Source organism: Cricetulus griseus, chromosome X (assembly GCF_003668045.3).
Source record: "Cricetulus griseus strain 17A/GY chromosome X, alternate assembly CriGri-PICRH-1.0, whole genome shotgun sequence".
NCBI classification, from domain to species: domain Eukaryota; kingdom Metazoa; phylum Chordata; class Mammalia; order Rodentia; family Cricetidae; genus Cricetulus; species Cricetulus griseus.
Window position 1 is genome coordinate 46014115 of NC_048604.1, and position 27883 is coordinate 46041997.

Below are 27883 nucleotides of genomic sequence, written 5' to 3' on the forward strand. Positions count from 1 at the left end.
CTAGTGTGTATATCTCAGTATTTTAGAAAGGAACAGTTTTGGTACCCAGAGCACAACACTGAACTCTAGCATACCATACTAGAGGGCAGTCACCTCCCTACTTCTGAAAGCTCCATATGTTTTAAATAAAGCACCAGTTTCATCTTCTTATTTGTCCTCCCAGCCAGTCAAGTTCTCCTCAGCACAGTTATTATACCCATCTGTCTAGAATCTTCCTGCAGGAAAACTGGTCTACTGAAATTTCTGAGTTAGCCGAACTGTGGTCTAGATGGCCACTGCTGCCATGGTATAGCTTCTGGCCGGTCAGCTCCAAAGAGCTTCCTTGGACTGGGAATGCATTTCAGTTTGATAGAGCATTTGCCTAATGTGGAAGAAGTTCTGTTCTTGACCCCCAATTGCATAAAGTAGGTGTGGGGGTGCACTCCTATAATCCCAGGAGGCAAAGAAGATCAGAGTCCAAAGTTATCCCCATCTGTACTGTATGATTAAGGCCAACTTGGCTACATGAGACCTGTCTCGAAACAAACTAGAAACTTCCTTAAAACACACGCTTCCCCATCTGCTTCTCTTTGGTTGATCTGTGTATAGTCTCAGCCTAATTATGTTTCACATGAAAAATTTAAACAAATGTCTTATCAAGAAAAGTGGTGCTTTATGAAATCACTTTGTTTAAAATTATCAGAGAGACTATTTTGACATAAGAAGACTGCTATTTCCTGAAAGGGCGAAAAACCTCATCAGGGAAAACCCCTGTGGTTGTCATAGGCAGGGCTTGTCTACCTTAGCTGATAACAGTTCCGTCTAGAAGAGGAAGGCAGGATTCAGTTTGGGAAGCTCTGTGAGTAGGTGTGCATTTTGGCATCCTACAGACTCCTAGACCTTGATCTGGACAGAAGGAAGTCTTTATCAAGAGGGACCTCTCCAGAATCCACATTGCTCCCATTGAGGCTCCAAACCTCCACTTGACAATGGGAAACTGGCTGGCTAACCACTGGCTTTCAGTTTTATTTCTGGTAAGTGGTATTTCATTTCCTAGTCATTAGGAATTTTAGCAGAGGAAGAAGACATCATGTTTGTTAATATTTGTGAAGTTATGCAAAAGAGAACGCATCTATAGCAATTATTTGGCTTGTCAAAGCCAGTTATCATTTAGAAAAAGCCAACTCTAGGCCAGAGAAAAGAACAAAGCCAAATGATTTGCAGTTGTTCATGTTTCCAAACCATGAGGACTCGCAGTTGAAATTTGTTTCCATTTTTTTTTTCTCTTTTCTCTTCTGTCTTATTTCCAACTGTTGACATGGAGTCTTCATTTCTCTCTTCTTTATATTGCTGCCATTAAGATTTCATAAAATAATTGACTGGTTGAGATGAAAATGATCTTGTAGATCATCTTGACCCAGCAATGCTCAATACAAATGTATTATGAGTCACTTGAGGACTTTCTAAATTATCTCATACTTGTGCTGAAAAGAATAAAAAGAAACGGAGATTTGAGCAATGTAATTCATGGGCATTCTTAAAGCATGTAATTAATATAGACAATATCAATATACTTTCTATTGTTTTGGAAGAACATTGTGTATTTTACATGCACAGCACATCTCAGTCAGAATTAGTCACACTTCAAGTGTTTCATAGCTACTTGCCGATGTCTAGCTACTGCATTACACAGAGCACATATAAAATAATCTCCCAAGTTTTATGAAGGAAATTCATGTAGACTGCACCCAGTGAATTGGCAAAGTACGACTCAAACCCAGTTCACTGGTATTCAGGCTAGAACTTTTTCACCATTCCACCTATATGTAATCCCTTTCTACACACACACACACACACACACACACACACACACACACACACACACACACTCATACACACATGTCTACACACCCATTCATGCTTGTGTACTCTGTAACACACACACCACACACACACACACACACACACACACACACACACACACACACACACACACGACCCTTTTTCTTACATCATTCTTCCTACATTTGTAATTCATGCCTAAGTGTGAGGCTCCCATGTCCGTCCTCACTCTCCGGGTATTTTATTTCTCTCCTGGGACTCTTGCCTTTTTTTCCTATTGCTTTTCTTGAGCCCTGTCAGACTTTTCAGATGCTTCCGAGACAAATTTGCAGTGACCTTGGAGGGAATTTATTTAATGGTTAATGAAAACCCAAGGGCTTTAATCAGGCTAGCCATGAATTCTGTTTTCAATACTTGCCATCCTGCGCACTGTAATTTTCCTTCTGCACTGTATCAGAGAGATCACCAGCTTAGGAGAAGGGAAATCTGGCAAATACCTTCAGTTCTGCTACTGGATGACCTTGACCAAATTATTTATTCTTTCCAGACTTCAAGTCCTACGTGGTGTGGGTGGTGATAGATTAGCTGGTGGAGGAACAGATGATTAATTAAGTGAAATGATTAGCTTCAGATAAAGGCTGTTTGCTCTACAGGCTGCTACAGCCCCCCTTACTTGGGGGGCTAGGGAAATTCATCACTTACAGGGATGAATCACATTTAAATCTTTGACTTCTAGTTCCCACCCTTTCTTCGGCAGCCCTGCTGGCAGGCTCAACTTCTTGCTATCTCTGGCATGTATGCCTATGTACTATTCTGAAATAATGAACACATTACTTGGAATATTTTCAGTCCTCTTTCTTCCCAGGTCTTGCAATTACTTCACTTGCTTTACGCTCACAGTGGCAACTGTGACCCCCTGACTCCCAGATGTCGCTGTTGTTTCACTTACTTTGCCTACAGGTAGCACTGGGCTGATTCAGAGTTTTGTGTTCCTGTGTCCATCTCACATCCTGAAATATTTCTGAATCCTGAAATGAGATTTTTTTTCCTGTTCACCAAATTCATTTCCCTCCCATTTTATTTGTTAGACAATTTCATATTAAAACACTATACACCATTCCCCACTCCTCCCTCCATATCCTCCCATACATCCCCATTCCTCAGATTCATGGTCTCTTATTCTTTAATTATTCTTCAAATATGGCTCTCAATTTTATTTTTTTTTAATTAGCATCAAAAGTCTCTAAAAGACATTCAATTCTGAAAAAGGATTCTGGGCAAAGGAGGTAGGAGGGAATTGACTGGCTGTGGTGCCTGTTGTTCCTGCTACTTGGGAGGCTGAAGTGAAGGAACATCTAAGCCTAGGAGTTCAAGACTAGCTTGGGTCAAACCAACTGCAATGAGACTCCATCTCACACACACACACAAAAGAACAGGAGATAAAACAGGAGAGATTGAGGGAGGACAAAAGACAGAAGAAGGAAAGAAGGGAGGAAATAAGGAAGGGAGGAAGGGAGAGCGAGAAACAAAGAAAGAAATTAGGAGTGGTCAAGATAGTTTGGTAATGATGGAACTTCAACCTGTAGTTAGCATTTATGGAGCTTTACTACACAGCAAATATTGTATCACTCACTTCACCTGCATTAGTTCTTGCAAGCCACACAACACTGCTGTGAGACAGACACCTCATTTTATAGGTGAAAGAATTGCTCCAAGAATTTAAATCACATGTCTAAGATTACAGAGCTACTACGAGATGGTGGCACTAGAGTTTGAGCCTCTGATGTTTGATTGCAATGCTACACTTAGAGCCACTTTACTATACTGCTTCTAGTCTGTGAGTGATCTATATCTAGGGACTATGAATAGGCCATGCCCCAGGCTAAGACCCTTTACTAGTGGGCTGAAATGATTCTTAGTAATTTGGGGTCAGAAGTGTATCAAAAGGCATCCGAGTGCTACAAAGATCTGCTCAGCAGACTAGCACCTCCAAACTTGGGCTAGAGTTCAGTTAGTTCATCTCCATTGCATTCCTGTTACTTTAATGTTTACATGGCAATACAAATTATCCTCTTAGATGATGTGCAGAAGTTTGGACAGGCTCACACAGTCCTTACAGCTCACACAAGTCCAAAACAATGCATTAGTTTGCAAAAACGTCTCACAAAAGCAGGAAAATATATGTCAGGGTATAATTAAAGAGGCAGACCCATCTGGGAATGGTTTAGTCTTTTTCCAGTGGGCATTGTTTAAAAGATGCTAAATTTATTCTTTGTTTCTTCAGAAATTTTCATGTTCACTTACTGCCATCTTTTAAGGGCGATAGTTTGAAAGCTCCAGCCAGTCCAGGAACTGGCAATTGTTTCCGAAGAAAGCTAGATACACATTTTACGCTTTTGCAAGCTATTTGTTCTCTGCTCCAGCTACTCAACCAACTTCACCATAGCATCACGAAAATATCCATAAACAATATGGAAAAGAGTAGACATCCCAATCCCACTTTATTTATAGTCAATGACATTTGGGTTTCATATATAGTTTTTATGTCATAGTTTTATGACATAGTTTTATGTTATTCTTTCAATGTTTTTAGCTATTTAAAGTGAAAACAAAAATGCAAACACTCTGACTTTTGAGGACAAGAAAATCTGATGATGAGCCAGATGTGGGACATGGGCCCCAGGTTGCTGGTGCTGCTCATTAGCATCTAATGCATGTCTCAGATTGTCCACTATGAAAACAGGTTTGATACTAGATTAATTTTAAAAGGGAAAAAATGAACACAAAATGCTCAAGATGTCCATATTATTTCCTAACCCTTGTGTCCATCTTTGCCAATTCCTCTGTATGCCTTGCTTATGTTTTTTTCTTCTAGGTCTCTTGGTTGGGGTTGAACATTTTTCTGTTTGTGTATGCCTTCCTGAATTATGAGAAGTCTGACAAGTACTATTACACAAGAGAAATTCTTGGGGTGAGTACTGTGCTTGTGATGTGCAGAATTTCTATGTTGGGTTTTTATTTTTGTTTTCTTTTTGAAAATGTATTTTTGAAAATGCCTCGCTCTTGCAATCCTCATGCCTCAGCCTCCCAAACCAGCCACCAGGTCTGGCTACTTTCTTCTTTTGTTGTTGATGGTGTTTGTTAAAATATTCCATTTCTGCCCCTTTTCTGATCCAGTTCTTTGATTTCTTCCAGGGACTAGATTTACCAGGGGAAAATGCAGATGCTCATTCAAATTTGAATTTCAGATAAATGATGAGTAATTATATATATGTATATATATTCTAATTATACATGAGTATACAAAAATATTCATTTTCATAGACTTTTTTTGAGACAGGGTCTTATCTGCCTCTTGGCCTCCAGAAGGCTGAGATTCAAGGTGTGTAACACCATACCTGACTTCATGTGAAATTCTAACTTAAATAAACATGGAGTATTTTTATTTGCTATATCTGACAGTGGGCACACTCCTCAGGCCCAATAAGGAAGTCATGAAAACTATTAGGCAGTGAGTGACTCACCACTGGTTTTCTGAAGCTCACATGTTGCCACAGGGAGCAGAAGGCTAACTAGACAGAATCCCTTTCTCTGCTTCCGCTTTGACCAGAGCACCCTTCATCTGCCATGTGGCCTCCTGAGTATGATTTGAAGAGCTTTCTGAGTATAAATATAAATGACATTTGTTTGATATGCCCAAGGCCATGATTCAATCCCCAGCACTGCAAAATATTGTTCTGAAAAATGATAAGGAATAAATAAAAACAAATAAAAATAAAATAGAAAAATTAAAAAGGAAATCTTGATTGGGGCTTGCAAGATGGGTTTGCAAATAAAGGCAATTGCCACTAAGCCGGATTACCTGAGTTTGATACCTGGAACTCACATGGTAGAGGGAAAGAACTGACTCCTGCAAGTTGTCCTCTGATAACACACACACACACACACACACACACACACACACACACACACTAAAAATTAAAGGAAAACTTCAAAACCACTGCTGTGGTTTGTGGTGATATATTATTTATGACTTACTAAAGCTTGCCTGAGGATTCAGAAGGCAAAGTCAGCCACAACCATAGAGATCAGGCAGCAGTGATACACACCTGTAATCCCAACAACCAGAAGCTAGGAGGTGGTGGTACACACCTTTAATCCTAGGACTCAGGATTAAGAGGTAGACGGATCTCTGTGAGTCCAAGGCCACCCATAGCTACACAAGATTGATCCAGTCCTAAAGAGAAACAGCTCACACAAAGATGATCTCAGCGCCTGGGATCACACGCCTTTAATCCCAGCACTAGAGGGGTATAAAAGATAGGATCAGGGTCTACAGTAGTCAGTATTAGGAAGATTCATTCTTCAGCCACATTGAGGATAGGAAGACATTCAGTCTCGGGATTCTCCAGCCACTCTGAGGAGAAGCAGCAGGATCCGCCTGAGGTGGTGCTGAGAGCTAGTAGGCAGCTACTTTGCTTTTATGATCTTCAGCTTGAAGCTTTAACCCCAATATCAGTCTGTGGGTCATTTATTTTTGTGCAACAGTGGTTTAATGCCCCCCAAGGGAAGAAGAGGAATACCCTGGGGTTTTGGAGGTTACAAGGGAAGCTGTACACTGCTGCAGAACTCAAGGCCTACTGAAAAGCTGGGTTATCTCAGGGTAAGAACAGAAATGAGAAGGCTGGAAGGGTGGCAGGTCAAGTACAGAAATGGGGGTGGGAGTTAACTGAGTACATGGCTTTGGAGGTGGCCAGGTAGAAACCTGGAGCTGAGGCAGTTGCTTCCCAGAGTGGTGCACGTGCGCCCTACCTGGTTAGGACAGGAAATTTGCTTTACACTTCTCTGTATCATGGAGGAGGAGATAGGGGATTTGTTAAACCACTTTCAACTTGACAGAGCTTTATTTCTATAGTGTTCCACAAAGACTCACTCAATGTTCACATTTAAAGGCAGCTTTCCTTTAAAAAAAAAAAAACTTTCATTATAATCAAAGGACACATGTTGAGATCACAGTGAATTTGAATGTTCTGTTCATTGCTTATTTCACCTGCTGTTTTCTATTTTAAAAGTTCATTCTCTGTCCTCTTTTAGTAAGTCAAACTCCAAAGGAAGTGTTAATATGTCTTAAAATAGCTTTATATTAATAGATTGATGCAATAAGTATGACTAGTTATTAAGAACTTGTTTATTTCATGACCAAATTGTCAGTTGCAGAGAAATGAATCATACTGATATCCTGTGGCTGTTTCGATTTTTAAAGCCTTATTTAAAAATGAATTATAGGCATAGAGAACCCCTTGGGGAAAACAATTTTCATTTGTAAGTTGTTATCAATTAGAGATAGTTTCTGGGTTAGGGATGGAAGTTTGTGTCAACTACTCCTTTCAGCTCTAGGACCCTCTCTGGTACAGACCCCTGTAAGCCTTTTGCATGTCTCAGTAAGTTTGTATGCACATTCATCCTATTGTGTTTAGAAAGCCTTGTTTCCTTGGTGTCCTCCATCCCCTCTGGCTCTTACATTCTCTCTGCTTCCTCTTTTGCAGAGTTCCCTGAGCCCTGATGGGAGGGATTTGATGGAGATGTCCCACTTAGGATCAAGTGTTCCAAGGTCTCTCACTCTCTGCTTCTTGTGCTTTTTCCTGGGTTCTTTTCCTTGTTTGTTTTGTCCTATTCCATTGTGTAGTTTTTGGTTTTTCTTCCCTATATTCTATTCTGTACTATATTATATTCACTTAGAAGCCTGCTTATTTTCTAATGAGATACAGAAAGGAGGTGGGTCTAGAAGGGAAAGAAGGTGTGAAGAACTGGGTGAAATAAGGATAGGGGAAACTTAAATCAGAATATATTATGTGAGAAAAAAATCTATTTTTAAAATTATATTCATTTGTATTTAGTGTATGAGTGCTCCGCATGTAACCCTGCAGGGCAGAAGAGGGCATCGGATCTCATTACAGATGGTTGTGAGTCACCATGTGGTTTGGGGGAATTGAACTCAAGACCTCTGGAAGAGCAGCCAGTGCTCTTAACCACTGAGTCAGCCCCTGAAAAACTCCATTATCAATCAAAGAAAAAGCAGTAAAAATGAATTATAAATAATGCTGCATTCAGTGAGATCAAAGTGTGCCAGGAACATGTGAAAACCCCCTTTTTCCCACTCCCCAGAGATCACCACTGCTAATAGATTGCTGCATGTATTAAACAGTCACACTGATGTGTTCACAAATGCATCAGACACACATTTTGTTTCTGTTCCAATATAGGCAATAGTGTTCATTTCCTTTTTAATTTTAATGTAGCGAAAGTTGTTCTTTTTTTAATATATGTCTACAAATATAGTGGGACTCACATGTTTTTCAATTCAGTCAAAAAGGGATCACACTACAGATACTGGATGGAAATCACTTCCTACACTAAATATGTCTTGGGTGTCTTTTTCTGTGAGTGTAGTGGAGCCAGCTCATCCCAGCTTACAATCATAAGCATCTCTTCCCAACTGCATTCAAGGACCTCGAGCATGAAATTCGCTCTGTTTACATTATCCAAACAGGCAGATGCTGGAAATGGAGAGGCTCCATCTAACAGGCATAAACAGTTTGGAGCCTGTTAGCAGAGGGAGAGACAAACAAAATGCAGTGTATGCAGTGTACACACAACAAATGGCTTTCTTTCTTCAACCATAAAGAAGAAACAGAACTAGGTGATTGGCAGGAAAATGGATGTGGCTGAAGATACCTATATTAAGAGAATCAAATCAGCCCCCGGGAAGGCAAGCATGGGGGTTTCTTTCATTGGCGGCTCTCAACTTTTTTGTGGAGAAATAAAACCATACCTGTGTATATGACAGGAAAGTAGAAGTAAAACTGGTGGCCGGGGGCAAAGAGGATTAAAAAGCAGGGGAGGGATGAGAGAAAGAAGGGTAGGAGGGTATGGGTGGGAGTATGATCAACATACAATATAGTTGTAGAAAAGAAAACTTTGAAATCATCAAACTTCAGTTTTAAAAGCTGGCTTTTAAAATGTCTACAATGCCTACACCACTGCTTTTCATGTTCGAAGAGAGTATCAGACCCTTTATACTGATGGGCCATAACTGACTGAATCTTTACATAGGGTAACTTTAAAATTCATGCTTTCTTTGGAAAAATACAGAGAACTGCTCAATTAATGGATTGTTGCAAATAAGGAGCAGAGGGAGGAGTTTAAACCCACAGTAAATGAGGCCTTTCTGACTACCAAGAACATTGGTTGATATAGAGAAATTAATATACATTGGGATACTTCCACGTTCTGCAATAGGTCAAAATGAAAGTTGGTTTTTTGTTTGTTTCTAAAAAGAATTTATCTTGGATGGATAACTGCCACAGAATGTGGAGATGTGAAATTATAGTCCTATATTTTCAATTTACTTGCCAATTTTAGTTTCAAGAATCCTCAGTGACTCAAATAAGAACACTGTGGGAGCCAGTGTGGAGATAAATGTAAGATCTTTGTCGTGAGCAGAGAAAATTTCATCTGTAATGGAACAGGCTGTCTCTACCAAAAACAGCCAGAGTGTGACTCAGCAGAGGGAGAAACCATGGGCCATATGAAGAGTCTGAAGTGGAAAGCAGTAGGACAGCTCTTGTTTACTGTGCTGCCTGTGTCGAAAGCCAGCATGAGCACTAGGCAATCTTGACCCAGCTTGCTTCATTAAGGTCACACTGTTCTGAGTTTAGATTGTACAGAAAAAGGTTTCTTTTTTGTTTTGTTTTTAATGGTTGACTACATTTCTTCCTCCCTCCCTCCCTTCCTTCCGTTTTCAATTTACCATATAAAGAAGTAAAGAATTTCCATTATGACATTTTCATACATATGCCAATCTTTGTTCTTATTCATCGTCCTCCTGCAGAGCCTTCCCCAGTCTCCTCTTGCTGGTTCCCTCTTTTGAAATGTTTTCTCTTCTGCTTTCATGTCACGTGTAATCCATTGCTCTCTCATTTTTTCCTTCCTCCACCTCCTTAAGATCTCTTCCTCTCCTCCCATGGTCCTGTTTCTATTTTCGGGGCATGCACACACAGAGACATAGATAGATACACACAGAGAGACATGTGCATGTTACAAGTCATTTCTCTCCACCTGGAGTATCCTGGGAATTGAACGTAGATTGACGGCAAGCACCTTTACCAGCTGAGCTATTTCACTAGTCCCTGAGAAACCTTTTAATTTCGTCTAATTCCACTTTTCAATTGTTGGGTTTATGGCCTGGGTTGTTTAAATCTTTTGCAGAAAGCCCATGTTTATATCTTGAAGTATCTTCCTATGTCTTTTCCACAGTCAGAGTTTGAGGCCTTAAATTCAGGTCTCTAATTCATTTCCAATTATTTCTGTACAGAGTAAGTTATATGTATTTAGTTTCTTCCTTCAGCAGATATGTATCCAGGTTTTCCAGCACCATTTTGCTGGCTTTTCCCCAATGTGTGTTTTTGATACTGTTGTCAAATATTAGGTGGGATTAGGTTTATTTCTGGGTCCTCTTTTCTATTACATCAGACTATATATAGCAGTTTTGTAAAATTATTTACTTTTTGTGTGTGGTGTGCATCCATCTGTGTGTATAGGTATGAGTACTTCTCTTCAAAAGCCAGGAGCTGTCAGGTCTTCTGCTCTATCACTCTCCACATTATTACTTTGAGAGAGGGTCTCTCACTGAACCTTGAGCTAGGCTGGTGGCCAGGAAGCCCCAGTGATCCTCCCGTCTCCACCCACACTCCTCAAACATTGTAGTTACAAGTGTTGTCATGTCTGGCTCTCAACATGGGTGCTAAGGGTTAGAAGTCGAGCCTCATGCTAACATAACAATGTTCTTACCTGCTCTTCACTATCTCCCCATCCCTTTATATGTGTTTTTGTAATGGTACCATGTCATTTTGTTGTTATGGTTCTGTAGTATAATTTGAGATCAGGTTTTGTGATACCTATGGCATTATTCTTTCTGCTAAGGATTTCTTAGTCTATTCGGAGTCTTTTTGAACTTCCATATGAATTTTAGATTGTTTTTTCTAGTTCTGTAAAGAATGTCATTGGAACTGTGAGGGGAATTGCATTGAATCTGTAGACCATTTTAACAATATTGATTTTCCCTATCCATGAGCATGAGAGGTATGCCTTAATAATTATTTTAAAAGACTAAGAAATTGTGAATTCTCATCCATACTTGTCTTTTTAGTTGTTTACAGGTACACAGGTAAGTCTCAACAATTAGCTGAATTGCAATTGAAAAATCGCCTGGCTGTTCCCCCACCCAATTACTACTATAAGATTGTCATAATTCATAGATAGCAGTTCACAAATCATAAAGAAACTTGGAGATCAGTTGTATAGAGTTGAGAGGCTGAGTTTAGCTGCCATGAGCAGCTTATACCTTTTACTATTCTTGCTTTATGTTCCCTGGTTAATCAAGGACATCATCCTGAAGTTTTGCACTTAGACATTACACCTTCTCAGGGAACAGTGCTTACCTAGCATGCAAAAGGCCCTGTGTCCCATGCCTAGCACCAAACACAAAGAAAGATTCTCCCTGTATCTCTAGCTATATTTAATAATATTGCTCTAAGGGTTCCATTTTAAAGATGACAGGTTAAATTTTTATTTTCTAAGCAAGTATTGCTTTCTTAAAATTTCAACATTAGAAAATGTAAAAAAGAGAATAAAATAGTCATCATCCATAATCATCTTTAAATATAAGCTTTAATTAAAAATATATAAAAGCATGTATGATCTCCAAGGCTATTTTATAAAGGGCAAACAATAAAATTATAATTCAATGCATGAAATAAAAGTATCCACTGCAAACACTGCTTCCATAGACTGTGTACGCTAATGTGCAATTACTGAACCATGATCTTGTTCACATTAGTAAACATATCACCTATCATTTCCAAACCACTGTCATGGGAATTTCTCAATTGCAATAAGTAAGTTCAGTTCATTTTCTCTCTTTGGCAGAGATATTGGCCTGGTATACTGGTTACTGAGAGAGGGTGACTGAGAGAGGCAGGTAGCTGCCCCAATGTCCATTTGCTCATCCTAGAAAAGTGGACTGGAACAGTCCTCACCTGCTGGATGCTGAGATAAAGTAGCAGTCTCTCTTTTCTCCTGTGTTCCAGACCACCTTGGCCTTTGCCCGAGCCTCTGCTTTCTGCTTGAATTTTAACAACATGATGATCCTGATTCCTGTGTGTCGCAATCTGCTGTCCTTCCTGAGGGGCACCTGCTCAGTGAGTTCTGGCTGTGCTTAGTCCAGCTTTCACATTAAACAAAGAGTCCCTGGAATGGAACCCAGAGGTCTCCTTTGGTGGATGATGATGGTTGGGTACTGGCATGCGGTGGCTAAGGCAGGCATGTTGGTGGGAACTAGTGAAATTTCATAAAACTGGCTGGTGATACCTGACCAGGATGACTTTGCATTTGTAGTTTTGCAACCGCACACTGAGAAAGCCATTGGATCACAACCTCATCTTCCATAAGCTGGTGGCATATATGATCTGCGTATTCACAGGTAGCTCGGGCACAGCATGCAACCATGAACAACAGGCAATTCAGGTGCAGTGTAATTCACTTGTGCATATAAACATTAAAAAATATTTAATGAGCACCTGGAACTCTTTATGAGACAGTTTTTAGACCCATATCCACGGAGTATATAATCTGTTCCTTTGGGAACTGAATGGGTGGTGGTGGGGGGAAGTCTTGGGCCTTTTTGTGTTGGGTATATACTGTGGACTCTGCATTCTGCTAGGCACTATGGGTGGAGATTGCTTAGTTTAGTGGGATATGGTTGCCATAATGTTCCTGATACCACCCATCTTTCCACTTAGCTATCCATGTCATTGCACACCTATTTAACTTTGAACGCTACAGTAGAAGCCAGCAGGCCATGGATGGATCTCTTGCCTCTGTTCTCTCCAGCCTATCTCATCACGAGAAAGAAGGGGATTCTTGGCTAAATCCCATCCAGTCTCCAAATACGGTGAGGTGTTTCGATGGGAAAGCATGACCAGGGAGGTCATGGCATTCTTGGCGGATTTTGTGTCAGGCTGACATTTCTCCTTTCACAGACGGTGTTGTATGCAACATTTACCAGTGTTGCTGGCCTTACTGGAGTGATTGCCACAATAGCCTTGGTTCTCATGGTAACTTCAGCTATGGAGTTTATCCGCAGGAATTATTTTGAGCTCTTCTGGTACACACATCACCTTTTTATTGTCTATATCATCTGCTTAGGGACGCACGGCCTGGGGTAAGGTCTTCAGATCCCATTCTCAAGTCCCAGCCCCTGATCTTGGATCATTCATTATCACGAGCTGTCCTACTTTTGTGTTTCAGTGGGATTGTCCGGGGTCAGACAGAGGAGAGCATGGGTGAAAGTCATCCCTACAATTGTTCAAGTTCTTTTCTTGAGTGGGATAAGCATGAGTGGAGTTGTACACGCCCTCATTTTGTGGGGCACCCCCCTGAGGTAAGAATGCCATAGGAGAAGGACTGACTCCTATTTTACTGTTGCCTTTGTTATTATTGTCATTATTATTGGCTCACTGTTGGTTCCTTCCCATGAAAGAGATCTAAAATTTTCCACAAAAGTCATCTGCAACAGGCAATCATAGGGACTCTTGAAGAAAAAAAAGAAATTGCTACAGCATGGCGCAATTAGTAGTTGCTCCATGCTGTGTGCCCTCCCTATAGAAGTAAAGTTATTGATAATATTTACTTCGTCCAGTGTTGCTGCTTGAGATGTCTCTGAGGTAGCACTTCTTTCATCTCCATTTTTGAACAAAAAGATTCTATTAGATGATGTGAAGTCACCATCACTAATTAATGAAGCTTTCATTTAAGTCTAAGTTTTATAAGTAAATAAAAATATACATAAATAGCCTGGCGGTGGTGGTGCATGTCTTTGATCCTAGCACTTGGGAGACAGAGGCAGGCAGATCTCTGTGAGTACAAGGCCAGCCTGGTCTACAAAGTGAGTTCCAGGACAGGCTCCAAAGGTATACAGAAAAACCCTGCCTCAAAAACCAAAAGTACCAGGCATTGGTGGGACACGCCTTTAATCCCAGCACTCGGGAGGCAGAGGCAGGCGGATCCCTGTGAGTTCGAGACCAGCCTGGTCTACAAGAGCTAGTTCCAGGACAGCCTCCAAAGTCACAGAGAAACCCTATCTCAAAAAACCAAAACCAAAAAATAAAACAAAACAAAAGTAAAATCAATCAATCAATCAATCAATCAATCAATAAACTCAGGGAATTAAATGTATATCCTGTGGTAATTATCATAGATACAGTTTACCTTAGCTTCCTACATTGAGGAATCAATGGAACTAGAAGAAAACTTATGATGCCTCAAAGTACTCTGAGAATGGTTAAATCTTTATATAATATGCATAGACTATATGATATGTAATATTCTAGCTATCTAAGAATTAATATTAATAACGAAGATGGGACTATATGAACCGGTGTTTGCCAATAGCCTGGTATCAAGGGAAATCAGGACTACTCCACAAATTACAACCTGCAGTAGCTTATGAATTTATTGCTATTTAATAAATTCTTTTTTATATTTTTTCTTTTTCAGATTTTTTTTTATTTGAATTAGAAACAGGGTTGTTTTACATAACAATCCCAGTTCCCTTCTCCCTCCTGTCCTCCCCTACCACCCCTTCCCAGGTAAAACCCTACCTATCACATATCCTTTCTGCTCACCGTGGATGGTGAGGCCTTCCATAGGGTGTCATCAGTGTCCATTGTATCCTTTGGGATAGGGCCTAGGCCCACGCCCGTGTATCTTGGCTCAGGGAGCATCCCTCTATGTGGAATGGGCTCCCAAAGTCCATTCCTATGCTAGGGATAAGTACTGATCTACTACAGGAGGTCCCGTAGACATCCCTAGCAGATGTCTCTTTCTCTTTATCATCACTGAACATCTTCCTGTATGAATTAGTACTACTACTGGCCACTTGTTTCTGATATTTGGTTCTATCAAGTAATGATGTAATTAACAGTCTAATACATGTAATTTAACATATATACAAGTACATTTATGGAATAAACTCCCGGAATTAGAATTTTCAAGTCTGGCAAATACTGCCCAATCACCGTCTACAAGTACTTAGAAATGTGTGTATTCTTACCAGTGGTGCACAGCAGTATTTCTTCACAACCTGGTCAATGCATTTTGTTACAAGCCTTTTGGGTCCTTCCTAATATATCAAGTAATTTAAAAGTATCTTTAAAAAATCATCTACCATCTATCTATGTAGTTATAAAATGGCTACAAAGAAGTAGAGAGGCCACAGTGGAGTTCAAGAATTTCAAGGTGACTTTACTGGAAGTAGAGGCAAAGGCTGACGATATTGCTGTAAAGAGAATCTCTGTGGGAGTCAGCTAATAAATCCTGTGGGAGAGCTGTTGAAGATAGCTCAACTGATAGCATCATAACTGAGCAGAGCTTCAGCATTGCATCTATCTGCAGGAGCAAAGTGCAGGACCACAGGGGCTGTGGAGGTCAAGTGCAGGATCAGACCTAGACAGACTAATGGGTGGATGGACAAATGGATGGAATTAGAGTGAATCCTAGCAACCGTGGGGACTTAACTGAGTTGAAGCCTCTGAGACAGTTGGTGGTTCTCTACCTTTTCAGTCCTTTGATGCACATATGAAATGGTCAGATGACAAGCCAGTGGTGGGCCCACCATTGCTCTTACGCTGTTAGATGCCCTACTCTTTATGGGATCCAGGTGAGGATATTGCTCATCTGTGTTATTTTCTCCCTATAGTACGGGAGACACATTAGATTGGCCTATTTTCAAGTGTACTTAAATTCAGAAGTTACTTTGATTGGCCATGAAATAGCCTGAGTGAGGATACCAGTTTTGCTGCCCAAATGTATTGCTTTGTTTCTTCCACAAACATTTACAAAAAGATACTCTGTTTTTCAAGACAGAGTTTCTCTGTGTAATAGCTCTGGCTGTCCTGGAACTCACTCTGTAGACCAGGCTGGCCTGAGTGCTGGAATTAAAGATGTAAACCACCACCACACCTGGCTATAAAAAGATATTATTAACACATTCACCGTTTAAAAATTAGAAAAATAACACACATTTATTTTTTACATTTATTAAAGATTGTCAAAAAATATAAAAATAGAAGTGAATTAAAAATTCATATATTTCTACAACCGGAGGTAATCCTATCTATGTTATGGAGTTTTTCCTCTATTCTCAAATATTCCTTTTAAAAAGTGTTTTTAAAATATCTGTATGTGCCATTTTGGTCATTTTTTAGTAAATGTTTTGTTCGATATAGTTGCCATGGGCTTTATGCTCACCCTCAGTATTTTTTTTTCAATCCTTATTTTCTAGAAGTAAATTCCAGGATCAAAGAGAGGGAATGCTATGACACTGTTGAAATGTGCTGTCAAATTGTCCTCTAGGAAAGTGCTGTCAACCTCCATTAGCTACATATTTGAACATGTGAATTGTTCCAAATCCCAGTTAATTATGAACATTACTGCTAAAGTTGACTTCCAACTTGACAGACTATAGTGATACTGTGTTTTTAAAAGTCTGCTTCCTTTTGGTGGTTTGTGGTACATTGTTATAGCATCAGTCATATACCCTACCCCTCCTTTTTTTTGCTAGTTTTGTATTTAATCATTTACTTCTATTGTGCATTTGTTTTTTCATAATGGACACATTTTCTTAGATTTTCACATATTAAAATTTGAAATGTAATTTAAAACACACACATACACATGCACCCTTATGCCTTATTTTTTGCCATTTGCATTTGCTTCCTAATATGATCTGCAAATTTCAGGGGATGAGCTATTTTATTAATGACAGACTGGCAAACAAAATGTTTTGTGTTCGTTTCCATTCTAAACTTTGCTGAAATCAGTGACTTTATAATGCTACGCAGTAGAGAATTTGATACACATGCGTTAAATGAAGAAATGAACTGCTACATGAATAAGTCCTAAACGAGAGATGTAAGGGTAATTTCATTATTTACCTTGCTTTCTGCAGTCTTGGAAGTGGATCCTTGCACCAATCACTCTATATATCTTTGAAAGGATGCTTCGCTTTTATCGCTCCCAGCAGAAGGTTGTGATTACTAAGGTAAAGAAATATACACTTTCCATTGCAGTGATAAAAAGCTCTGTTCTACCTGAGTGCAAACTAAATTGTCGTGATGTTCATCCCGAAGGCATAAAAATGATTTTGGAGGAGGGAACATGATTAGTTTCCCCAGTGCTGAACAAAACTTTGGGAGTAGGGCTTTGGCTGGTACCACTAGCATGGGTCCACATTGGAGGGTACAAACAGGGGTATGAGCCAGAGATTTCCCACACATGTATTTTGTTTTGTCTACATGGTGATTATTTAAAGGGTGAACTGGGACTAAGGGTTTGGCTCAGTGGTGGAGTACTTTTTTTTACTACACTCAAGGCCCTGGAATTGTTCTTGTGATCTAAACTAAAGAACTGGTTAGTGCCGGGTGGTGGTAGCGCACACCTTTAATCCCAGCATTTAGGAGGCAGAGGCAGGCTGATCTCTGTGAGTTCGAGACCACAAGAGCAAGTTTCCGGACAGCCTCCAAAGCCACAAAAAATCCTGTCTCTGAAAAAACAACAACAACAACAACAACAAAAACTGGTTAGCAACATCTTAAGGAACCGGATGTTTTTAAGGAACTCCTTAAAAAGGACATTTCTTGGGGACTGGGGAGATGACTGAGTGGTTAAGAGCAGTTGCTGTTCTGTTCCCAGCTCTCACATTGAGGGTCACAACTTCCTGGAATTCCTGGATCTGATGCCCTCTTCTGGCCTCTATGAGCATTGCATGCCTGTGGGGCATACACAGACAAGCAAGCACATGAATAAATAAAAGTAATAGATAAAAAACGCAATGGGATTTTATTAAGTTATAAAGAAGAATGAAATTAAGGCATTTCCAGAAAAATAGACGGAATCAGAGATTATCATGTTAAGTGAAATAAGCCTGAAATGTAAAGAAATGACAAGTTTTTTCCCATATTTGGAATATAAATTTAAATATGAGTTAAATATAAACATATAGAGAGTATGAAAGCAAAGAGAACTATGTGGGGGATGAAGAGATTGTGACATGAAAGCAGAATGATGACTGGTGGGAAGCATGGAGCAAACACGAGCAAGGTCCAATGCTATGTATGTATGTATGCATGTATGTATACACACACATATCACAGTGGTATATATATTTCATAGTGAAATCCATTATTTTGTTTGAGAACTAAAATATAATAATATTAAGGCCATTGCTGTCTTTCTCTTCAAGTATCAGAAGCCCTGACAGCACAGAATCTCAGTTCCACATTGCAACCATTGTCTGGAGCTAAGCAGTGGCTGCTCTCCCTTAGAGGGGACTTGACCTCATACTTTACAAGTCAGAAGCACTCAGGCTTGACTCGTTTACTTAAGTGTCTGCACTTGTTATGTTTGCAGTTTGCCTCTAACGATCTGTGTGCTTCGTTCACAGGTTGTCATACACCCGTCTAAAGTGTTGGAACTGCAGATGCGAAAGCGTGGCTTTAGCATGGAAGTGGGACAGTATATATTTGTAAATTGTCCCTCAATTTCCTTCCTGGAGTGGCATCCCTTCACTCTGACCTCTGCTCCAGAGGAAGAGTTTTTCTCAATTCATATCCGAGCAGCAGGGGACTGGACAGAAAATCTCATAAGGGCATTTGAACAACAGCACTCACCGATGCCCAGGTAGGTCCTTGAGACCTTCAGAAACTCACAACAGGATGTAGATTAACCAAAAAGAAAAAAAAAAGCCTTTTTAAATCGCAAGTTGAGTAAGAGGGCATCTGATTAAAATAAGTGGGCACACTGGGTGGTGATGGCACACGCCTTTAATCCCAGCACTTGGGAGGCAGAGGCAGGCAGATCTCTGTGAGTTCGAGGCCAGCCTGGTCTACAGAGTGAGTTCCAGGACAGCCAGGGCTACACAGAGAAATCCTATCTCAAAAAAAAAAATGACAAAAACAAAAAAACAACAAAAAAGTGGGCAGTTAGCGACTGGGGAAGCAGTAGTTTTTTGGAAGCATGATTGAGATGCTAAGGACAGAGATGACACTTCATGCATCTGTTGTCTTCTCTCATTTGGTAGGATTGAGGTGGACGGTCCCTTTGGCACAGTCAGTGAGGATGTTTTCCAGTATGAAGTGGCTGTACTGGTTGGGGCAGGGATTGGGGTCACTCCCTTTGCTTCCATCTTGAAATCTATCTGGTACAAATTCCAGCGTGCAGACAACAAGCTCAAAACACAAAAGGTACATTCCCACATGTCATTTCCTCCCTGCTCTGGCCCCGACTGGTTAAGGCCATCATAGCCTGAGGTCTTACTTACCCCTTAATAAGAGGGGCAGGAGAACATCTCTGGAGAGAGGAATGAGTCATAGCTGAGAAGGGCAGAAGTGGCTTCTAGAGGGCGCTAGCAGGGGTTGCCTAGGCAGTTGATCCAGCCTCGTCTATGCACCACAGAGAAGGGGATGCACAGTCTGCTGCAGTCCAGTACGTCCGTATCTTCTCAGTTCAGAGGCTGTAATGGGGAAAGACTCTCTGTCCGGCGGGTTCTTTCTCAGCTCTATAGCGTTCTAATCCTTCAAACTTGCTTGCTGGAGGTTGTTCCTATTAACTCGTCTTAAAAACAGCCTTTTATAATCTGGACAGATTTTTTTTGTTTGTTTTGTTTTTGAGACAAGAGTTTCTCTCTGTAGTCTTGGCTGTCCTGGAACTCTCCTGTAGACCAGGCTGGCCTCAAACTCAGAGATCTGCCTGCCTTTGCCCCCTGACTGCTGATATTAAAGGCTTGCATCACCACCACCCGGCTTTGGACAGAATGCTTTTTAAGGCCTATGATTAAAAGATTTAAAAAAAAAACTCATATTTCATGCTAAAAATAAAACAAGTCCCCCCTCAAAAATACCCATGAGCGATTGCTTCTTTTTGTCAGTGTTCTGGCTTCTACAGTAGTGATCATATGAACATGGGATTCTTTTTAATTTGTAGTTTTACTCTTATTTACTTGAACTTTTTATTTTCATTTTTAAAGTTTAAATTCAATATACATAGTATTAGTTCACAATGTCATTTCTATTAAAGTACATCATTTACTATGACCATATTCACCCACCCCTTCACCTTCTTGAGCCCCTCTCCTGTTAGTACTCCCCCTTTCCTCAAAAAGTCCTCATTCTGTTTTCATGCTGCTCATATGAGACAAAACTTACAATATCCGGCTTTCCGAGTGTGCCTTATTTTGTTTAATATAATGATTCCTTTGTAACAAAGATGACCTTTGAAGGTTTCTTCTGTAATAGAAACTAGTCAGGACTCCAGACATTCAAACTTACTCTTCCACTCTATAAATGTGATTCATTACCCTTAGACTTGGTCAATGAATATAGATATGTCTATGTGTATACATGTATGCTATCTATGTATGTTTTACACACACACACACACACACACACACACACACACACACACACACACGTCATCACAGTGTACATTGTGAAGGATATTTTATAAGGATATGGACTGTTTTGCTGATTTCAGATTTATTTCTACTGGATCTGCAGAGAGACAGGTGCTTTTGCCTGGTTCAACACCTTATTGAATTCCCTTGAACAAGAGATGGAGGAATTAGGCAAAATGGATTTCCTAAACTACCGTCTTTTTCTCACTGGCTGGGATAACAACATTGTGAGTTCAAATAAAACACTGATTCCAATATCAAATGTTAAGACAACTGTCTTTTTCTCACTGGCTGGGATAACAGCATTGTGAATTCAAATAAAAAACTGATTCTAAAATCAAATGTTAAGACAAAATATAGTGCATGAGAACCAAAATAAGGATTCCTTAACATTTCTTACCTGCCTCATCCTCATCCTCACATCAAAGGTTTCAAAGTGGCTGAAGGAAGAGGCAGCTGTCAACCTTGGTTTTTCTAATTTTATATTTCTCTGGTTCCAGGCTGGTCATGCAGCATTAAACTTTGACAAAACCACCGACATCCTGACAGGTCTGAAACAAAAAACCTCCTTTGGGAGACCAATGTGGGACAATGAATTTTCCAGAATAGCTGCTGCTCACCCCAAGTAAGTACTCAAGAAGGTGAAGGGGTAGGTGAATATGGTCATAGTAAATGATGTACTTTAATTGAGTCTATAGAGTTAGACTTTAAATGTACTGAGCACCAAGACTGATGATCCAAGTTCAATCCTTGAAACCCCACATGGTAGGAGAAAACAAACTCTGCCATGTTGTCCTTTGACCTCCACACTTGAACCATGGCACTCTGCCCACTTGTTGAGCTCTGACTGACCTACACACACACACACACACACACACACACACACACACACACACACACACACACATTAAATAAATAAATTTAATAGAAAACTTTCAGACTGAGGAATTTCATCTGGGCTTTTAGTAACCACAACCAAATGCCCCTGGGTTACTTTTTTTTCTTTCTGGAGCTGTCCCCCATTCTGCTTTCTCTCCACATTGCCCTCTGAGAAAGAACATTTTAAAGGACTACCTTCAGGATGTGGGGAGAAATAAATCAGGAATAAAGGCTCAAGATGAAGAGAAGTGGTTGTCCCAGAAGCCAAATGAAATATTACAGCAGCATGGCCACAAGTGTTGGAATGGCAGGTTCAAGAAGTGGTCAGTATAAGGATGAACTGAGTGTATTTTAGAGACAGGGCAACATCCAGTAGGCATGACAGAGGAATAAAACGGCCACAGCAAAAATGAACAATAAGTGTTGGCAAGCAACTGGAGAATTAGGACTCTTACTAATATTGATTATAGGAATGTGAGATTGCAAAACCTTGAGGAAACTCTTCAACAGTTCTTCAAATTGTTAGACATAGACCCATAGGACTCAGAAACCCCACTCCTTGCTATATACACAAGAGAAATGATGTGACTACACACAAAAAATTTGCACGTGCATGTGCATAGCAGCCTTAGTCACAATAGCCCAAAGTGAAAACAACCCAACTTCCTGTCACCAGATGTGTTGTATGTGGAGAATGGAATTTTAGTCATCTATAAAGAGGAAAGAAGCGCTGACACTTGCAATACCCTGGATTAATTTCGAAGACACTATGCTGAGTAAGAGAAACCAGAGGGGGTTAGAGATATGCCTCGGTGGTGAAGAGTGTTTGCTCTTCTTCCAGAGGACCTGAGTTCAGTTCCCATCACCCACAAAAAGTGGTTCACAACTTCCTTAACTCCAGCTCCAGGGAATCTGATACCCTCTTTGGGATTCTGCAGGCACATGTACAAGCACATGCCCCCCACATACACAGTAGTTTTTTGTTGTTGTTGTTGTTGTTTTTTAATGAACACTACTAGAAAGCAAAGGTCATTTATGGTATGAGCCTGTATGTAGAGAAAGTAGATCATTGATTGTGTAGGGTAGGGTGGTATGGCTGGGAGGAAAACCAGTAAGTTCTAATGTAGACAAGGGGGATGGAATTAGTGATGGTTGCCGCATAACTTTGTGGTTATACTAAAAAGCACTAATTGTTCAAAGGGTGCAGTTTATATTTATAGTACATGTATTATACCATAATTATACGTAAAAAGAGGAGAAGCCAGGCGGTGGTGGCATATTCCTTTAATCCCAGCACTCGGGAGGCAGAAGGCAGAGGCAAGCGAATCTCTGTACATTCGAGGCCAGCCTGATCTACAAAGCTACACAGAGAAACCCTGTCTCGAAAAACCAAAAAGAATAAGAAAAAAAGAGGAGAGGTGGGAGAAGTTGAAATCCACAGCATAATTAGAAAGTTTGGCTCTGGCAGAATACCACCTTCAAAGGCACAGTAACATTTTGGGTGGGGATAAGTTCACAAAAGATAGTTTATATAGTAGTTAATTCTTATGCACTTGCTGTGGGGCAGGTAGTTTTCCATTTATTTTATGTTTTTAATCCTCAGAACAACCCTGTAAGGTAGATGCTGCTTGTATTCCAATTCTCAAAAGGGAAAGAGGTTAAACAATGTGTTTATAGTGACATAGTTAGGGTGTCAGAACCGGCCAGGCAGACTGGCTCTGCCTAAAGGAGCTGAGATAGCCAACCCTTTCCCCTTTGGGACCTCCATTCAGGAAAAGCCAAATCCTTGATTATTTGGCAGAAAACAATTTAAAGACCAACCAAAGTGAAACAAGTCAGTGAGTTTAAGTATTTAAATGAGAATCATATATGACAAGGACAGTCAGTATACAACCCCAAGACATGGATGCAGGCTTCTTAAGAAAGTTCCATCTATGTACCTGTGCAATGACTATGTATAATCCTATCCTTGGGTTTGCATTCCCCAAAGGATATAATTTACATGGTTTAATGATTAAACAAGGCTCAAAATTCAGGGCAAGTTTGAAAATTGAATACAAACCAGGTTTCTTAAGTGTTGTTCTTTTGTGACAATGTTGTCAGGTGCCTTTGTGAGGTATGAGATAGGCAAGCTTATATGGGAAAACACAAGATGACAAAACACTCTAGCCCAGAGTAAGCACAGTTCATCATTTTAGCATTCTTGCTTGACGTGTCTTTAGAAAACCTTGCACTATCTCTGTAGGTCCATTTTAGCAAACTAGATGTCAGGGGAAGGTCCTCTCCCCCTGCCCATTTCCCCTTAATTTCCGGTCTTTTTATCTTGTCCCTGCCCAAAGCCTAACATTTAACAACAGTATTGTACTACACCTCTTGTGTCTATGGTTCTCAATAAAATGGGGGATGGCTGAGGGCATATTTAAGACTTGGAAACAAAAAAGGTTAAGAAGAAAGTAGGAATTCAACAACTGAATTTAAGTATATAATCAGAACATATTGATTATATACAATGGGTTTCATTATATTTTTCATACTTGTATATATTTTAATATAATTACACCATTTCCTCAACTCCATGTATCCCCTTGCTCTCTCAAATTCATGGCCTCTTCCCCCTAAATATATAAACACTGCCTGTTCAGTCAGTTTACTGTTACTTTAATGTGTCTGATTTCAGGGCTGGCCACTTGGATTTTGATCACATTTACCTCCTATGACTCTTTTTCTTGTGCTCCTCCCACTCCTGCTGATTTCTGTAACTTATCCCTCTTCCACTTTCATGGGCTTTTCCCTCCCTTTTTGGTGACCTAGTGAGCTTAATTAGGGCTGCTTCCAGCATTGGCAAGATACCAGTGGCTACAGGACTGAAGAAAATGGTGAAAATGCAGCCTCTTTTCCTCAGCATCCATTACTGCCAGTAGCTCCTCAGAGTGATAGGGCCGTATGAACTCCAGCAAAGGACAGAATGATGGACCCAGTTACGCAAGGTAGTTTTGTCTGTGAGGCAACAGAATTTTTGTTTGACGATGTTGGGAGTAGCAGAGGCTGTTCTCCATTTTCACTATCTTCAGCTGTCTTTGCATCCAGATAATTACTATTGCTCTATTCTTCCAGGGCTGCAGTGGGGGTTTTCTTGTGTGGCCCTAGGACTTTGGCGAAGAGCCTGCGCAAATGCTGTCAGCGATACTCAAGTCTGGATCCTAGGAAGGTTCAATTCTACTTCAACAAAGAAACTTTCTGAAATGCAGAAAGCAGTGCAGTAGCCTGTACTTTCCTTTTTCACTTTACCAACTTGCAGGTCGGCTACTAGGTAATACTGTGCCTCACAAGGACTTCATTCCCCACTTTTACAAGTTTGCATTCATCTTCATCATACTTGAGCTTTGCCAACCCAAGAGCTGCTCAAGTCACACTAGTTGCAAAGCACACCAACTGGTTTTTGTGGGGATGATTGTAAATCCTAGGAAGCCTGACTTCAGCTGAGCTTTGATAGTTGACGCTTGTTCAATTTAACCTCTGGTGTCTTGCTGGATTCCTGAACTTTGTTCCTAATCTCCCCTCCCATTTGCCCCTCACAAAAGATTTCTAAGCAGGGTGACTTTTAAAATATTTATTGAATCCAGGACAAAACAATAATCATAAATAATAAACATAAAATTACCATGATTCGCACTCCCATATCATACTCACTAGGTACATTGTTAAACACAATCTTATCCAGTGTGACCAACAGTTTACACTTTGTTTTGTCAAAAAATGAAAGGTTTTCATCTTTGCTTATTGAACAATTCTGCTTAATTTCTCTAGGCTTTCCATCTGACGTATATTAACTGTAATCAAATTTACATTATAATTAGAAGCCAACTATATGTCATTTTGTATTGTTTGAAATAACTGGGAACACCTGGCCTACATCATGGAATAAATGAATTCAACACCAAGTTCTCTACTATTTTTGTTAAAGGGGTTTGTTTATGAATGTCTGGTATAAAAAGACAATAAAGAATTTATAATTTTGACTATTCTCCAGGTCTTTCTTACTGAGGGATCACTCACTTAAATGTCATTCTTTTTCCTATCAACCAGGACAATAACCACACTGGCTCCGGGATGTTAGTTACAGTCACAAAACAGAAGCCCCAGATTCTTCAGAGGGAGAAAACTCCATATTGTGCTCAGACTGCTGAACTCAATGAATTTAGCAGATTGAATCTAGACCACCTATTTTCTTGATTAAGAGTGAACAAATTTACCTTTCCAATTATCTAAGGACCTATAGCTTGAAGGATTAGCAGGACCATTTTTCAGTCACTAGTCTGACCATAATAGACATAACGCTGATGAGTGCTTCCATGGGGATGAATTGGGATGCCACTGCTCTTGTCAATTTATTCACCTGAGTGTCTGCTAAACAACATTAAGTTTAATGAGCCTTTGGGAAATTCACACAGGATTTCCAGGATATAGTTTTTATCAGACAACTGCTTACCAAATAACTTCAGCCTCAGTAATCTTGATTGGGAATTGGTTGTGTAAAACCTAAGTTCCTAACTAGAAATACTTTCCTTATGATCTCTGTGTCTATACTGGCACTTTTTTTATAAGTCATGCCAGCTGCTAAAATCATCACATCATTGACTTATTATTTATGCAGGAGGCACAGAAGGTAATGAAAACAATGAACTGCATGCATAATTAACATCCTAGTTAAACTTGGGATAAAAAGACTAGGCAGAGTGCTTGCTTGTTGGGCCCTTCCCCCATAGGGGTCTGCTGACAAGCTTGTGACTAGCTTACCTAGCAAGTACATCCTGTTTTCTTCCTTCCTTGAAGGCCTGAGTGCAAGTTCCTGTTATCCTGTTATTCGCCCATTCAGGATTGCCTGATGGGCCTGGGAACCTGAACTTGTGATCTGGGTAGTTTTCCACCACGCCTACTGACTGGTAAATAAGCCCCCACTCTTGTTGGAATGAAGGGCATTCTCTCCCTGCAAGAAAGACCTGCTGTCTTGCCTTTATTTAAATCCTCAAGCCCCTCGCCCTATACTGTGGAAGTGTTGTAGTGCAGGTGCTACACTTGCTGTTTTGCACTTTTCTTGATTGGTTACAGTATGACATATACAGCAAATTTTCACTGTAATATAGAGAAAAAATCCCCCAATTTTACTATCTTGGCATTCCTTTGTTTGACATGTAAGCAATATTATTATGCTTTGTATGTCTAAGCAATGATTTTAATTCACCTGCCCATAATCCTAACACAGAGGGTAGGGCTCTGAGAATATAAATAAGCTTAAAATTAGTTCTAGTAAACTTTACTAGTTATAAGGCAACTCTTCAGATGTCTTCAGTCTGACCTGCTAGAAAGAAACAATGTTCTTCATTAATGCCACTATGTGGAGAACAAAGGGCAAGGTGACTTTCAGGCTAGCACAGGCCAATGGCACTAATTACCTTCCAAGTAGGTAGTACTTGGAAAAAAGCAGGCAACCGTAACAGACAATCTACTTTCCTGTGCTATATGCTTGGTCCTCTTAAAAGACTTGAAAATGTAAAGTTTTAGGGTTTTCTGTTTTACGTTCTTGGAATGAATTTAAAGCAAAGAGCTGAAAGCTTTGCAATTTTCTGAAAAACGGGTAAAATATATTTAGTTCACTTTATTTTCCTTATTAAATTTGAACATGTGGAAAACTAGTGACTTTGTAAACTTGTAAAGTTGGCTACCTAGACAGAAGAGCTTTACAACAGTCTCTCAGGTTATTGACACACACACTCATAACAGTGCCAAAACAATCCTTGTCTTAACTCTGAACCATGTATGTTCAGACCTGTTACTGACCAAACAGCACATTTTGATAACTGGATTTTCTTAAACCAAACATTACTGTGATATATTCTTTGCTTGTTGGCCTTCTGGCCATTTGACAGTTTTAAACACTTGCTTTTTCTCCCAGAAAACTCAAAGACTCTAGAAAGTTTTCAAAGGGCAAAACGTATTATCTTGCTGAATGCAAACTCAACAAAAAACAAAGCTCCTGAAAACATTTCTTCCAAGAAATACTCAAGTATCATTAAGAAGAGTAAACATTTATGCTAAAGAAAGAATAGAGCTATGGCAATATAAGATTAAAGGACAAGGCTGCTAAGGGTAGAAAATATATCTTAAGCTTTTACATTGGTGTTTAGCTTCTTAAAAGCAAAAGGGTTATGTATATCAATTTGCAGTATGTTAAAAATGTGTTCAAAGTTTAAGATCACAGAAAATATACAAACTAAGACAACCGAATGAACTGCTTTCATTTGGAGAAATGGTGATACGAGTTCTCCACCTGGCACCAATTTGAGACATCAAGGGTTAGGATGCAGAAGTCACCAATTTTCAACATTTCAATGATGTTATGGAATTGTATTTCCAGATTTGTTGCCAGGTATTTTTGAGAACCTGTAGGGAAAAGTTTGGAGAAAGCTATTACAAGTGGACTTCTCTTTCCTAAACACCAGGAAAAAACAAACTACCCCCATAAAAAATGAAAAACAAAAATGGACTAAGGGAAGGATGGATGTGGTGAAGGTCAGTCAGTGTCTGCCTCATGTCATATCTTCTCATTGTCCTTTT

At 39.9% G+C, this 27883-nt stretch overlaps 2 protein-coding genes across 2 annotated transcripts in view; one reads left to right on the forward strand and one right to left on the reverse strand.

Annotated features, from left to right (window-relative positions):
* On the forward strand, nucleotides 1-25287 carry Nox1 (NADPH oxidase 1). Its single transcript, XM_027432883.2, has 13 exons — nucleotides 1-1013; nucleotides 4697-4792; nucleotides 11970-12080; nucleotides 12277-12361; nucleotides 12681-12832; nucleotides 12921-13102; nucleotides 13189-13321; nucleotides 16889-16981; nucleotides 18383-18618; nucleotides 19019-19181; nucleotides 20470-20616; nucleotides 20890-21014; nucleotides 24383-25287. The coding sequence occupies exons 1-13, from the start codon at nucleotides 969-971 to the stop codon at nucleotides 24507-24509; spliced, it is 1695 nt and encodes a 564-aa protein (XP_027288684.1). The 5' UTR covers nucleotides 1-968; the 3' UTR covers nucleotides 24510-25287.
* The window catches only part of Cstf2 (cleavage stimulation factor subunit 2), a 32387-nt gene continuing 29367 nt past the window's right edge, over nucleotides 24864-27883 (reverse strand). Inside the window, exon 14 of the mRNA XM_027432882.2 lies at nucleotides 24864-27709. The gene's annotated coding sequence lies outside the window, so the exon portion shown is untranslated. The remainder of the gene's footprint in view (nucleotides 27710-27883) is intronic.

Coding starts and splice junctions, on each gene's coding strand:
- Nox1 (XM_027432883.2), top strand. CDS start 969: ATGGGAAACTGGCTGGCTAACCACTGGCTTTCAGTTTTATTTCTG. Junction 1,014..4,696: donor GGCTTTCAGTTTTATTTCTG/GTAAGTGGTATT, acceptor TTTTTCTTCTAG/GTCTCTTGGTTGGGGTTGAA. Junction 12,833..12,920: donor CCATCCAGTCTCCAAATACG/GTGAGGTGTTTC, acceptor CTCCTTTCACAG/ACGGTGTTGTATGCAACATT.